This window comes from Oreochromis aureus, linkage group 5 (genome assembly GCF_013358895.1).
Source record: "Oreochromis aureus strain Israel breed Guangdong linkage group 5, ZZ_aureus, whole genome shotgun sequence".
NCBI classification, from domain to species: domain Eukaryota; kingdom Metazoa; phylum Chordata; class Actinopteri; order Cichliformes; family Cichlidae; genus Oreochromis; species Oreochromis aureus.
The window spans coordinates 18245415-18258553 of record NC_052946.1 but is presented as its reverse complement, the minus strand read 5'-3'; the positions used below and the strand labels follow the sequence as shown (position 1 = coordinate 18258553).

Below are 13139 nucleotides of genomic sequence, written 5' to 3'. Positions count from 1 at the left end.
AAAAAAAATCACAAATAATAATAAAGCTATGGGATTTAAGTTGTGTGTAGTTCTTTGTTTATGTGATACAGATGATGCAGATACAGTGCACAAGTCTCACCAGATAAAAGTTCAGCTATTAATGAGGAAGAACAAGTAAATCACTGTGGAAAATACTAAGAGAAGGAAGTAAGGAAATTTATTTAGTTCAGCGTAGTAAAGTTTTTTTCTTTTTTAGAAAGTTAGAGGTGTGATTTGGGTTTTCATTGTCCTGTAAAAGAGGCATATTTACATTATTTGAAAATAAATGGTACTGGTAGTTAGTACTGGCATTATATTTGAGTCAAAGCAAAATTGTATTTTTCCAAAAACTGCAATTAAGTCACAATGTTTTTGCCTTATAAAAGAGATACTGGTGGTACGGTTTCTGATAATATTCATAATGGGAGATGCTTCTACTGCTCTGCAAAACAGTTATCAGATGTAAAATATTTTACAACTCTTGTGCATTGCACAATGCAATACTATCTGTATTAACTGTATTTCCTTTCAGCTGCTGTCAGACTCTACAATGAACAACAGCAGCAGACCACATGTGTACATAGACAAGCACACAGTGGGGACTGATAAATCACAATGTGCAGTAATTTTCAACCAGTCTGTGCAATGGCCAAGACTCCATCTCCACTCATATTAACATTCAACCGCTACACAATGAAACACACACACACACACACACACACACACACATATATATATATGTGTGTGTGTGTGTGTGTGTGTGTGTGTGTGAGTGAGAGAGAGAGAGAGAGAGAGAGAGATGCTTGTGACGTGTATAGTGTACTTTCTTCTTTTATTATATAGTATTATTGTTATATGTTAGAGGTTATGCTGCTTCTAATTATTCTGCTCTGCCCAGAAAATACTGGACATGAAACTGAAAAGACTCATGCCCAGTATTTTCTCAGCCAGTTTTTTCAATATTTACCTATTTCCCATCTTCATACTGCTCAATAGTGGCTGAGTCCCACATATTACTGTATATACCTGAATATACCTTATCGATACAATATACTGAATATACCCCCTTATTAAGAAGTTGTCTGAGCAAAAAAGCACTACAAAAGATTTTCTTAAGCGTTAACTTTTTTTTGTTCAACCACACTTTATTATACATAGATGTAGCATCTGAATGCAAGAGTTCCAAGACAACAGAGTAAATGTAAATAGTTGGGGGATTTTTCAGTTTTCCTTAAAAGTAATATTCCACAGAACTCCTAAACGCTCCCTTATTTACAGAATAATAAAACAAACCACAAATTCTTTACTCCTGAGCGCTACCTGCTTCAGAGCTAAAATGACATCCCTGGAGTGAGGCAATATTACGGCAGTTACGGCAGAGACAGCACAACCATTCATGCTGATCGTTGTTAGTTAGTTAGCGGAAGACCTTCGAGGTTTGGAGAGCTGCACACGAAGCCGGCTACAGGGAGGAGAACCAGCGAATGGAACATGGAGTGTGTAAGTTAGTAGCTTGTATATACAGTGTGGTTTTACACCCGCTTTCTCACGTTTAAACCAAATGAACTTACCCGACTTTTTGAAGCATGCTAACGGTACAAGCTAGCTAGCGAGCAAATTCTTGGTGGAGTGGTTGTTGGGGCCAACCCGCTTATTATTGCGCTTAGTCAGTTGTCAGGAAAACGCATATAATTATCAGTCCCGGTACCTGTGTACAATTACCACTAAAATATAACAATACACGACATAATGACGCAGCTTAAGAGCCTTAGCGTAAATAGAAAGTCACCTCGACAGGCTCAGTAATGTCAACTGACTGACAGGCTAGGAAATACTCCGCTAACCTTTCTGTTATAGTATTTATTTTCCAAAGTTTCGTTACTTGTCAGTGTAACAGAGTCTTTTTTGACACCCAGAAATCACTAAATGATCTCACCAATTACAGCGGATCTTATTTGACTGCAAAGTTATACTGTTTGATGTTTAACCAGCTGCTCAAGTGCAGTCTATGGCTCGGTGTTAAAGTACAGTTACTCACGTCTCAGAGTCAAGTCATAAACAATGAAACCGTTCACATTTTCGTGGTTTTCATCACTCCTCTGGAAACGGCGGACCTGTCAGTGACACTTCCAGTGAATACATGTTTATCAGAGGCCTCCTTGGGCTGTACTTCTCACGGGCTAAACTTTTTTTCCGACAGCCACGATAAGGTTCTTTAAAACAAAAATAAACTTCAGATCTGCCTTTGCCGTGCATGTCAAAAACATCCACTCCCACATTGTTATCTTACCAAATATATCAGGTTGCGAAATTTTACATAAACACAACCATGTTTCTAGAAATAACCATTTCTAGAAATATCAGGTTATTTCTAGAAATGCTTTGTATGGATGTATCCCTTTTTGTGTCAAAAAAAAAAAAATGTATATATTAAAATGTACAATATAAAGTGTTGTAGTCAGTGCAATATTGGTGTGATATAATAAATAGAACGCAACCAAAAAAATATCACTTCATTTGGTGATATAAACGTTATCTTTCAGATTCCAGTAACTATTGATGATCTTGAGGGCAAGAAGGACCCAGTCATTGAAGGTAAGGGGCTTGCAATACAGTCTGTCATGCTGGGAAACAGTTATTCATAGAAAATGGTGACAGCTGAGTCTCATTTCTGTAGATCCAGAACACAATGTGTACACCAGGTTTATGAAGTCCCATCGTTGTTATGACCTTGTGCCCACCAGCTCCAAATTAGTTGTGTTTGATACATCACTTCAGGTAAAACAAAAGCCTTAAATTAAATAAATATATTTTTCATGATCTAGTATAGCTTTAATCTGTTGTGCAATTCATCCTCAGGTGAAAAAGGCATTTTTTGCTCTTGTTTCTAACGGGGTGCGTGCTGCGCCTTTATGGGATAGCAAGAAGCAGTGTTTCGTTGGTAAGAGTAACTTCCATTTGGCTCTGTTTCACTAAAAAGTAAAAAAAAAAGTTGAATAATAATGGACTCCTGTTTCTGCTCTGCAGGTATGCTAACCATCACAGACTTCATTAACATTCTTCATCGGTATTACAAATCTCCATTGGTAAGATGTAGACACGGAATAGATGTAACCAATTAAATCTCAAACTTAAACTCCATCCAAGGTTGTTTTAGTTATGTATATTTTACCTTATTTTTGGTCAAACATGCACTTTCTCTTCCTTTCTGCATTACTTGATCCCTCCATTCACTTATGGTAAATTTTCAGGTTCAGATATATGAGTTGGAAGAGCACAAAATTGAAACCTGGAGAGGTGAAAATCCTTTATTAATATGTAACATAATGTACTTGTAATATCTTAAAGGGAAAGTTCATATTTGTCTTTTCTTATTTCCAATAGAGGTGTACCTTCAAGACTCTTTCAAGCCCCTGGTTAGCATATCTCCTAATGCAAGGTAAGTAACAGAATGTGCTATGTTAAGTTTGTGAATGCTTATTTGCACTATAATATTAAACTCTGAAAAGTCCCTTTGGATGTTAGTTTGTTGACCAGAACCACTTTGCATAGATATACTATTGGGAAATTAGGAAAGGCTCTCCGTGAATCGCTACCTTATCGTGGTGGAGGGGTTTGTGTGTCCCAGGGATCCCAGGGGCTATGTTGTCTGGGGGCTTTTGCCCCCTGGTAGGGTCTCCCATGGCAAATTGGTCCTGGGTGAGGGACCAGACAAAGAGCGATTCAGAAGACCCTTATGAAGAAAACATCGAGGGAACAGTTTACCCTGCCCGGATAGGGTTACAGGGCCCCGCGCCTGGAGCCAGGCCCGGGAGGGTGCCCGAGCGGCGTCTGGTGGCCGGGCCTTAGTCCATGGGGCCCGGCCGGGCACAGCCCGAAGAGGAGACATGGGCCCATCCTCCCGCAGGCCCACCACCCGCAGGAGGTGCCATAGGGGTCGGGTGCATTGTGTGCTGGGCGGCGGCCAGGAGCAGAGGCCCTGGCGGACTGATCGCCGGCTGCCAAGACTGGCAATAGGGACATGGAATGTCACCTCTCTGGTGGGGAAGGAGCCTATGTTAGTGCGTGAGGTTGAGAGGTACCGGCTAGATATAGTCGGGCTCACCTCTACGCATGGCTTGGGCTCTGGAACCAGTCTCCTAGAGAGGGGCTGGACTCTGTCTCAGTCTGGAGTTGCCCCTGGTGAGAGGCGGCGGGCTGGGGTGGGTATTTTAATATCCCCTCGGCTTGCTGCCGGTACGTTGGGGTTTGTTCCCTGCGCCTTAGGGTCGGGGAAAGGGTCCTGACTGTCATCTGCGCTTATGCGCCGAGTGGCAGTTCAGAGTACCCAGCCTTCTTAGAGTCCCTCGGGGGGGTGCTGGAAGGTGCCCCACCGGGAGACTCTGTTGTCCTGCTGGGAGACTTCAATGCTCACGTGGGTAACAACAGCGAGACCTGGAGGGGCGTGATTGGGAGGAACGGCCTCCTGATCTGAATCCGGCGGTGTTTTGTTATTGGACTTCTGTGCAAATCACAGTTTGGCCATAACGAACACCTTGTTCGAACATAAGAGTGTCCATAAGTGCACGTGGCACCAGGACGCTCTAGGCCGCCGGTCGATGATCGATTTTGTAATCGTATCACCAGACCTGCGACCATATGTTCTGGACACTCGGGTAAAGAGAGGGGCTGAGCTGTCAACTGATCACCACCTGGTGGTGAGTTGGATCAGGTGGCGGGGGAGGACGCTGGACAGACCCGGTGCACCTAAACGCGTAGTGAGGGTGTGCTGGGAACGTCTAGCAGTGGCCCCGGTCTGCGAGATCTTCAACTCACACCTCTGGCAGAGCTTCAACAGCATTCCGAGGGAGACTGGGGACATTGAGTCCGAATGGACCATGTTCAGCGTCTCCATTGCCGAAGCTGCTGCATTGAGCTGTGGCCGCAAGGTGGTTGGTGCCTGCCGTGGTGGTAATCCCCGAACCAAATGGTGGACACCAGAGGTGAAGGGAGCCACCAAGCTGAAGAAGGAGTCCTATCGGGCTTGGTTAGCCTGTGGGACTCCGGAGGCAGCCGACAGGTATCGACAGGCCAAGCGGAATGCGGCTCGGGCAGTGGCTGAAGCAAAAACTTCGGGTGTGGGAGGAGTTCGGAGAGGCCATGGAAAAAGACTTTCGGACTGCCTCGAAGAGATTCTGGCAAACCGTCAGGCGTCTCAGGAGGGGAAAGCGGTGCTCTACCTGCACTGTGTATAGTGCTGGCGGAGCGCTACTGACGTCGACTGAGAAAATTGTCAGGCGGTGGAAGGAATACTGAGGACCTCCTTAATCCCACTGACACGCCTTCCGAGGAGGAAGCAGAGTCTGGGGATGAGGGAATGACCCGCCAATTTCCGGGCGAGGTCACTGAGGCAGTTAAACAACTCCTTGGTGGCAGAGCCCTGGTGTTGATGAGGTCCGCCCAGTTCCTGAAGGCTCTGGATGTTGTAGGGCTGTCCTGGTTGACACGCCTCTACAATGTTGCGTGGAGATCAGGGGCAGTACCCCTGGACTGGCAGACCGGGGTGGTGGTCCCCATCTTTAAGAAGGGAGACCGGAGGGTGTGTTCCAACTACAGGGGATCACACTCCTCAGCCTCCCTGGGAAAGTCTATGCCAGGGTGCTGGAAAGGAGAGTTCGTCCGTTAGTCGAACCTCGGATACAGGAGGAACAATGCGGTTTTTCGTCCTGGTCGCGGAACACTGGACCAGCTCTTTATCCTCTCGAGGATACTTGAGGGTGCATGGGAGTTTGCCCAACCAGTCTACATGTGTTTTGTGGACTTGGAGAAGGCATTCGACCGTGTCCCTCGGGTGTCCTGTGGGAGGTGTTGCGGGAGTATGGGGTGTCTGGCCCATTGCTACGGGCCATTCGATCCCTATACAACCGTTGCAAGAGTTTGGTTCGCATTGCCGGCAATAAGTCGGACTCGTTCCTCGTGGGTGATGGGCTCCGCCAGGGCTGCCCTTTGTCACCGGTTCTGTTCATAATTTTATGGACAAGATTTCTAGGTGCAGCCAAGTGGCGGAGGGCTTTCACTTGGTGGCCTCAGAATCTCATCTCTGCTTTTTATGGATGATGTGGTTCTGTTGGCTTCATCGGGTGGAGGCCTCCAGCTCGCACTGGAGCGGTTCGCAGCCGAGTGTGAAGCAGCGGGGAATGAGGATCAGCACCTCCAAATCTGAGGCCATGGTTCTCAGCCGGAAAAGGGTGGAGTGCCCACTCCGGGTCGGGATGAGTTCCTGCCCCAAGTGGAGGAGTTCAAGTATCTCGGGGTCTTGTTCGCGAGTGATGGGAGAAGGGAGCCGGAGATCGACAGGCGGATTGGTGCTGCGGCTGCAGTGATGCGGACGCTGCACCGGTCCGTCGTGGTGAAGAGGGAGCTGAGTGTAAAAGCGAAGCTCTCAATTTACCGGTCGATCTACATCCCTACCCTCACCTATGGCCACGAGCTGTGGGTAGTGACCGAAAGAACGAGATCGCGGATACAAGCGGCAGAAATGAGCTTCCTCCGAAGGGTGGCTGGCCTCTCCCTTAGAGATAGGGTGAGAAGTTCGGCCATCCGGGAGGGGCTCAGAGTAGAGCCGCTGCTCCTCCACATCGAAAGGAGCCAGTTGAGGTGGTTCGGGCATCTGACAAGGATGCCTCCTGGGCGCCTCCTGGGCGCCTCCTGGGTGAGGTGTTCCGGGCATGTCCCACCGGGAGGAGGCCCCGGGGCAGACCCAGGATACGCTGGAGAGATTATATCTCTCGGCTGGCCTGGGAACGCCTTGGTATTCCCCCGGATAAGCTGGAGGAGGTGGCTGGGGAGAGGGAGGTCTGGGCTTCTCTGCTTAGGCTGCTGCCCCCGCGACCCGGCCTCGGATAAAGCGGATGAAGATGGATGGATGGATGGATGGATGGATAGAGTATACAACCTCGATTCCCCCAAACCTTGGGATCCTGTGTTGAAATCTAAATAAAATCAGAATGCAATGTGTGTTTGCCAAACATGGCAAACCCACCCACAATAATTTTGAATTTGATGTCAACAACACGTCTCAAATGTTGGGACTGGGCCATATCAGGGCTATGTGTAGCGTCCTCTTTTTTTTTTTTTTTTTTTTTTTTTTTTTAAGTGTGTTTTTTCTTCTTTGTATTCATATTTTGCACAAATAATCAAATAAACACCACACTCACATACAAATCAAATAACTAAAAAGTAAAGTAAAAAAACAACCCCCCTCCACCCCCCAAAAAACCGACAACAACAAAAAATAGGGCAAGTGGTGATGAGCTGAGATTCACAGTAAAACACACGATTAGTGGTTTAAAGGGCTAAATAACAGCATTGTTGCATCATTGCCTCTCATTTTCACAACAGTTTGGAAATGTTTGGAAACAGAGGAGACAAGCTGCTGGAATTTTAGAAGAGGAATGTTGTCTCATTCTTGTCTGATATTGGATTCTAGCTGTTCAGCAGTCGTGGATCTTCTTTGTTATATTTTTCATCTCTTGATGCTCCAGATGTTTTCAATGCTTTCTGCTTTAAGGTTCAGTGTGTTGTGTGTTCAGGGATTTTCTTCTGCATACCTTGGTTTGTATGCAGAAAGTGTTTGTTTGAGTTACTCTTACCTTCCTATCAGGTTGAGGCAGTCTGGCCATTCTCCTCTGACCTCGGGCATCAATGAGGCATTTTCACCCAGTACACTGTCACTCACTGGATATTTTCAGCTCTTTTTATTTTTTTTTTTTTTTTTTTTAATTATTAATAAACCCTAGATATGTCTGTGCAGGAAAATCCCATTAGATAACCAGTTTCTGAAATGCCAACAAACATGCAGTGTTCAGAGTGAAATCAGTCTACATGCATTGGGCTGCTGCCATGTGATTGGCTGACTAGATAATTGCATTAATGAGCAGCTGAACAGGTGTAACTAATAAAGTTGCTCATCAATGTGTCTCTTCATAACGTTTTATTCAGTCGTTTTCTGTCACATATAGCAGACTAAATAACTTTATTAACTTGCTTTCTGTGTTACAGTTTGTACGATGCTGTGTCATCTCTGCTGAAGAACAAGATTCACAGATTGCCTGTAATTGACCCGCTGACGGGGAACACGCTCTATATTCTCACACACAAGAGAATTCTCAAGTTCTTGAAGCTTTTTGTAAGTCCCCCCGGGCTCCTCACCACACTGCAGCTGCATTAAGTACTTTAAATCATCTGTCATCTTCATTTTTGTTTTGAATAGAGAAGAGTCTGCAGTTAAGTAATCTGGGAATATCTAATTTCCTTAACTAAAACACCCATTCCCTTACAGTTTTTATTCAGTTATCTAAAATGCTTGTTATGTTTTCAGATAGCAGAGATGCCAAAACCCTCGTTCTTGAGGCAAACTTTAGAAGAACTGAATATCGGGACCTTCAAGAACATAGCAGTGGTCCGTGCAGACACACCGCTCTACACAGCTCTGGGTATTTTTGTTGAGCAGAGAGTGTCAGCGCTCCCTGTTGTTGATGACAAAGGTATGAGGACTGACTGAAATGATGTCCCTGTTGGTTTTCCATTAACCATCTCAGAAATCTTGAATTTTATGCTCCATTGTGCTGTGTCTCGCAGGTCGAGTGGTGGACATTTACTCAAAATTTGATGTTATAGTAAGTTATTATCACTCACTGCATGCTGTTTAGGTGTCTCACCACCATCTGACAGGGCACATTGTGCTGTCTGTGACACCATAAATGCACTCTTATGATGACAGTAAATCATGAACAATGCATTACAAGCGTCATATAAGAGCATGGCTTTTTACAGAATCTAGCAGCAGAGAAGACGTACAACAACCTGGATGTGACGGTGACCAAAGCCTTGCAGCACCGCTCACAGTACTTTGAAGGAGTGCTGACATGCAACAGGCATGAGACCCTCGAGGCCATTATCAACAGACTGGTGGAGGCTGAGGTGAGAAGAGGATGCACACACTATTTGTTCACATTATCTACTGCATGTGTCAATCATCCACTATTTAAGCTCCTTATCATGCATAATCTGAATAGCAGATTTTGAGCTTTAACTTTCAGTGTTTTGTCACTGCAGTGGTTGGAAAAAAAATTAAATATTCATTAAAAGGGGACTTATTATGCCTTTCCTTATGTTCTCTTTCCATCTATATAATATAAGTAATAATATAAGTTTAAAATATTGAGGCCAGTTTAGGTAAAAGTATTCTCTCATGCTCTGTTTCAGAGTTTTTTTCCCCCCATTGTTAGGTCTGTATGATTTGAGTGAGAGGTGATATCCCTGTGATGGTCATTGTAGGCACACAGCTCTGCCTGTGACTATAGAAGCCTCACCACCTGCTGTTCAAACATTCTGTTTGAGAGGGGCAGCAAATCAGGAGAAGGCTGGCTAAAGGGAGGGTGGCCTTAAAGCAGGGGTGTCGAACTCCAGGCCTCGAGGGCCGGAGTCCTGCAGGTTTTAGGTAACACACTGGGTCAACACACCTGAATCAAATGATTAGTTCATTACCAGGCCTCTGGAGAACTTCAAGACATGTTGAGGAGGTAATTTAGCCATTTGAATCAGCTGTGTTGGATCAAGGACACATCTAAAACCTGCAGGACACCGGCACTCGAGGCCTGGAGATCGACACCTGTGCCTTAAAGGGAAAGATGCTAAAGCTGTTTGTTTCAGGCAGAGGAGAAATTCAGAGGCTGTATCAAGGCCCACTATGATATAAATGAGGATTAGGATTATAATCAGTATTAGCACATGTCTAATTGGCATATTGCTACATTGTTTCAAAAAGAGGATAAACTGAGGGTTTGCAGCAAGGCCATGTAGATGGACAAAATAGGCATTGTTAAATTTGAACTGTGATTTATTCTAAACTACTCAGTTAAAGAACTAAGTATACATTAAAAAATTCAGCACCATAATAAATAAAAGCACACCCCCGTTTGCCTCACAGCAGGAACATCCTGCATTTGAATCCATGCCGGGGCCTTTTTGTGTGGTATTTGTATGCACATCTCCTCTTGTCATAATTGCTTCAAAACATAATTTGAAATCATATTAAAAAAACAACAACACACTGTTACTTCTGCCATCAAAGCTGCTGTCTGTGTACAGTTTGTCTTACACCAGTTTCTCCCCACGTTCCTTAGGTAAAAATGGTACCTTGCTGAGATAAGTGTAACACCAACAATGTTTTTGTGTTCCCTGCAGGTGCACAGGCTGGTGGTAGTGGACGAGCACGAGGTGGTGAAGGGAATCGTCTCCCTTTCGGATATCCTCCAAGCCTTAGTGCTTACAGATAGAGAATAGAGTAAGTACACTTCTGTACTGAAGCCTACCTATATTTTTTTTTTAATATACAAGGGGCATTCACTGAACATAAACTTGAAGTGATTATTTGATTTTTGTGCCTACAGGGACAAATTGGAAAAGTTGCTCAAAAAATGAAAGGCTGCACATTTTAAAGATGACACCGGAGCATAAGAGAGGAGATAACCAAGCCTATAAGAGGGGAATTATGACAGCAAATGGAAGTTCTATCAATAATTTTTGCTTGTTTTTTTTGTAATTCACCCATGAATAATTCTATTTGTCTACAGAAACAAAAAGATTGTGAATTTTAAACCATATAAAAATATTTTTTTTGGTACTACAGCTTATACAGAACCTCCTGTAAATTGAGCCAAATTTTGAGTCACTGGAAAACCAAGAAAGACGCAGAAGCACAAGAATCCTCTGGAGGGGAGCTGTAGCTGCTCAGGAATACCCAGCAATATATAGGACAGACGACTCCCAAATACGTTTCCAATAATAAAATAGTCAGTAACCTTACAGGAAAACTGATTTGCCTGTTTTGCCTTTTGCTGGCATCACTTCACTTCTGATCTAAGCTGAAATCTACACACACATAAAGCCTGCCAATAGGGTGATTTTGAACTGTGCAGCTTGGACTGATCAGCACTCTCTTAACACATCAGAGCCTTTTCTGAGCCTTGTTCTCTGTTTAAGTAAGTAGTAGTAGTAGTAGTATGATGTTATTGATATTACTCCTCATTCAGTTAACTTGATTATATAAATGCTGGTAAAATACATACATACAAACTACCATATTCAATTTGAACCACTTCACCCTTCCAATTTGCAAAGACTTATTGAGTAGTTACCTCCACCAAGGAGGTTTTGTGACTCGTTCCCCTGTACCAGATATACAACTGGGGCCAACATAAGAAACTGACCTTTCAAGCTCATTTGGTTTTTAAAAAAATGATCTGGATGAAAGCTTTGGTGGAGGTGTGCAGCCTTAGACTGCCCTTTCTACTCGAGTATCAGCATCATGCAATGGATACAATATTCTACAGCCACTCAGTACCTTTCTGTTAAGAATGAACCATTATTTGGCCTGATAAGTTTCCCCCAAAACACCTGAATGAGGTTTCTGCAAAGAATCCAAGGGCTCAGAGTTCAATCTGTTGTGTAGCCTGACAGCCACGAAGCAAACCATGAAGAGCACTTAGAGTGAAGTCTAAAATGAATTTGCTGTTGGAGACAACCATTAACTGTGCTTTATTCTCTTTGAGTGCTTGTCTCTGGATATTTATAGGTGTTAGGTATATTCCCCCCCCCCCTACCGTGCCGGTTCTGGCGTCATTATTAGTCGTAAAGGGATCTGCTTATGGCTTCAGTGCTCCAAAATCTCATTTTGTTGAAAATCAGTCCTGCTTTGTTAATTTGACCATTACTTTCAATTATTTTATTTTTGTTTTCTTTGTTCTATCTGTGTTGTGTTGATGTGATTTATTTACTGTGTCAGAACATCAGCTGTTATAAGTTTATGTAGTTTTTATGTTTTGTTTGCGTTTAGAGGACTGACTTTATCGAAATCACTACATACCAGCGTTTTCTATTTTCTAAAGAGGAAAAAGTGAGGAACATGCCACATTTACTGTTTTAGGATATGTGAAATGGATTGTGTACAACTCTATGTAACTGCACAGTTTTTGTACTAATCTACAGTGATATTATAATTTAAACAATGAGCAATAAAGGTTCTTTAAGAGTGTTTGTATTTATTTTTTCAGTGGCTAATTACTGATAAATATATTTGACCTTAATATCTAGCTGGTTGGGACTGTGGCTTTTGTATTTCCTGTTAACCCTTTCTTAAATGGATTGTTATTTAATAGCTTACAGCTAAACCCAGACAAAACAGAAACTTTGATTATTGCACCCCACAGTGCAATACCTGCTATTAAACAGCGACGGGGTGATTTTAGGTTCCTCACAGAAGCATAACCTTAGAAATCTAGGTGTTATTTTTGATTAAGCTTTTGCTTTGGAGGGACATTTAAATCAGATAGTAAGAACCTGCTTTTTTCACTTGAGGAACATTTCAAAACTTAGATCCATCCATCGAACTCGAGATGATAATCCATGCTTTTGTCTCTACAAGACTCGACTACTGTAACAGCCTGTTTACTTGTCTAAACAAGAAAGAGATAGCTCGTCTACAGGTTGTTCAAAACTCTGCAGCGAGGCTACTGACCTGCTCGAACAAGGGAGTTCATATGACCCCTGTTTTAAAGTCGCTGCACTGGCTACCAATCAGATTTAGGTTCCATTTTAAAATTCTAGTTTTACCTTTTAGAGCATTAGAGACAGGCCCCTCCCTATATTGCTGATTTGACTCGTACACATACCTCTTCTTGTAACCTGAGGTCATCAACTCAAAACCTTTTAGTGGTCCCCCACACTCATTTTTAGAACTCGAGGGGACCGATCTTTCCAAGCTGTCGCACCCAGACTGTGGAATGCACTTCCTCTATTTCTACGGTGTCTGGACTCGATGGAGACCTTCAAAAAAGCAGCTAAAGACATTTTTATTTTAAAAAGCTTTTAATTAGACCAGGGTTTTTATGATGTATTTATGATTGTATTGTTTTCTTTCTTGTAAAGCACTTTGTGACACATGTCTGTGAAAGGTGCTATAGAAATAAACTTTACTTACTTACTTGCTTAATTTTTTAGATGTTTTCTAACACCACATGGGCAAAACTAATCTGAAGCAATGAGCTGAAAAATAATATTAACTTGGGAAGAATTGCAGGATCAAAACGTAGGTTTAC

At 43.3% G+C, this 13139-nt stretch overlaps 1 protein-coding gene across 1 annotated transcript; it reads left to right on the top strand.

The window, feature by feature from the left end:
• Window positions 1-1209: 1209 nt before the first annotated feature.
• On the top strand, window positions 1210-12076 carry prkag1 (protein kinase, AMP-activated, gamma 1 non-catalytic subunit). Its single transcript, XM_031757098.2, has 13 exons — window positions 1210-1500; window positions 2544-2595; window positions 2678-2778; window positions 2860-2941; window positions 3028-3086; window positions 3252-3297; window positions 3385-3439; window positions 8041-8167; window positions 8360-8525; window positions 8620-8657; window positions 8815-8961; window positions 10228-10327; window positions 10434-12076. Exons 1-12 carry the CDS (start codon window positions 1492-1494, stop codon window positions 10324-10326), a joined length of 981 nt encoding a protein of 326 aa, XP_031612958.1. The 5' UTR covers window positions 1210-1491; the 3' UTR covers window position 10327; window positions 10434-12076.
• Window positions 12077-13139: the final 1063 nt, after the last annotated feature.

Coding starts and splice junctions, on each gene's coding strand:
- prkag1 (XM_031757098.2), top strand. Junction 2,596..2,677: donor GAAGGACCCAGTCATTGAAG/GTAAGGGGCTTG, acceptor TCATTTCTGTAG/ATCCAGAACACAATGTGTAC. Junction 2,779..2,859: donor TGTTTGATACATCACTTCAG/GTAAAACAAAAG, acceptor ATTCATCCTCAG/GTGAAAAAGGCATTTTTTGC.